Source organism: Colobus angolensis, unplaced genomic scaffold, assembly GCF_000951035.1.
Source record: "Colobus angolensis palliatus isolate OR3802 unplaced genomic scaffold, Cang.pa_1.0 Scaffold417, whole genome shotgun sequence".
Classification (NCBI taxonomy): domain Eukaryota; kingdom Metazoa; phylum Chordata; class Mammalia; order Primates; family Cercopithecidae; genus Colobus; species Colobus angolensis.
This window is the reverse complement of record NW_012117566.1, coordinates 525,628-526,240: the sequence shown is the minus strand read 5'-3', so window position 1 is coordinate 526,240 and position 613 is coordinate 525,628. Positions and strand designations below refer to the sequence as shown.

At 36.2% G+C, this 613-nt stretch overlaps 1 protein-coding gene across 1 annotated transcript in view; it reads left to right on the top strand.

The window, feature by feature from the left end:
* ZNF43 (zinc finger protein 43) overlaps nucleotides 1–613 on the top strand; it is an 80,285-nt gene that overhangs the window by 78,909 nt on the left and 763 nt on the right. The window contains exon 5 of the mRNA XM_011956426.1: nucleotides 8–572. Coding sequence (XP_011811816.1) covers nucleotides 8–572 — 565 coding nt within the window. The remainder of the gene's footprint in view (nucleotides 1–7; nucleotides 573–613) is intronic.

The window sequence follows — 613 nt, the reverse complement described above, 5'->3', positions numbered from 1 at the left end:
TGAAAAGAAACCCTACAAATGTGAAGAATGTGGCAAAGCTTTTAAGTGGTCCTCAAAGCTTACTGAACATAAGATAACTCATAGTGGAGAGAAACCCTACAAATGTGAAGAATGTGGGAAAGCTTTTAACCATTTCTCAATCCTTACCAAACATAAGAGGATTCATACTGGAGAGAAACCCTACAAGTGTGAAGAATGTGGCAAAGCTTTTACCCAATCCTCAAACCTTACTACACATAAGAAAATTCATACTGGAGAGAAATTCTACAAATGCGAAGAATGTGGCAAAGCTTTTACCCAATCTTCAAACCTGACTACACATAAAAAGATTCATACTGGAGGAAAACCGTACAAATGTGAAGAATGTGGTAAAGCTTTTAACCAGTTCTCAACTCTTACTAAACATAAGATAATTCACACTGAGGAGAAACCCTACAAATGTGAAAAATGTGGCAAAGCCTTTAAGTGGTCTTCAACTCTTACTAAACATAAGATAATTCATACTGGAGAGAAACCCTACAAATGTGAAGAATGTGGCAAAGCTTTTAAACTGTCCTCAACCCTTTCTACACATAAGATTATTCATACTGGAGAGAAACCCTACAAATGTGAA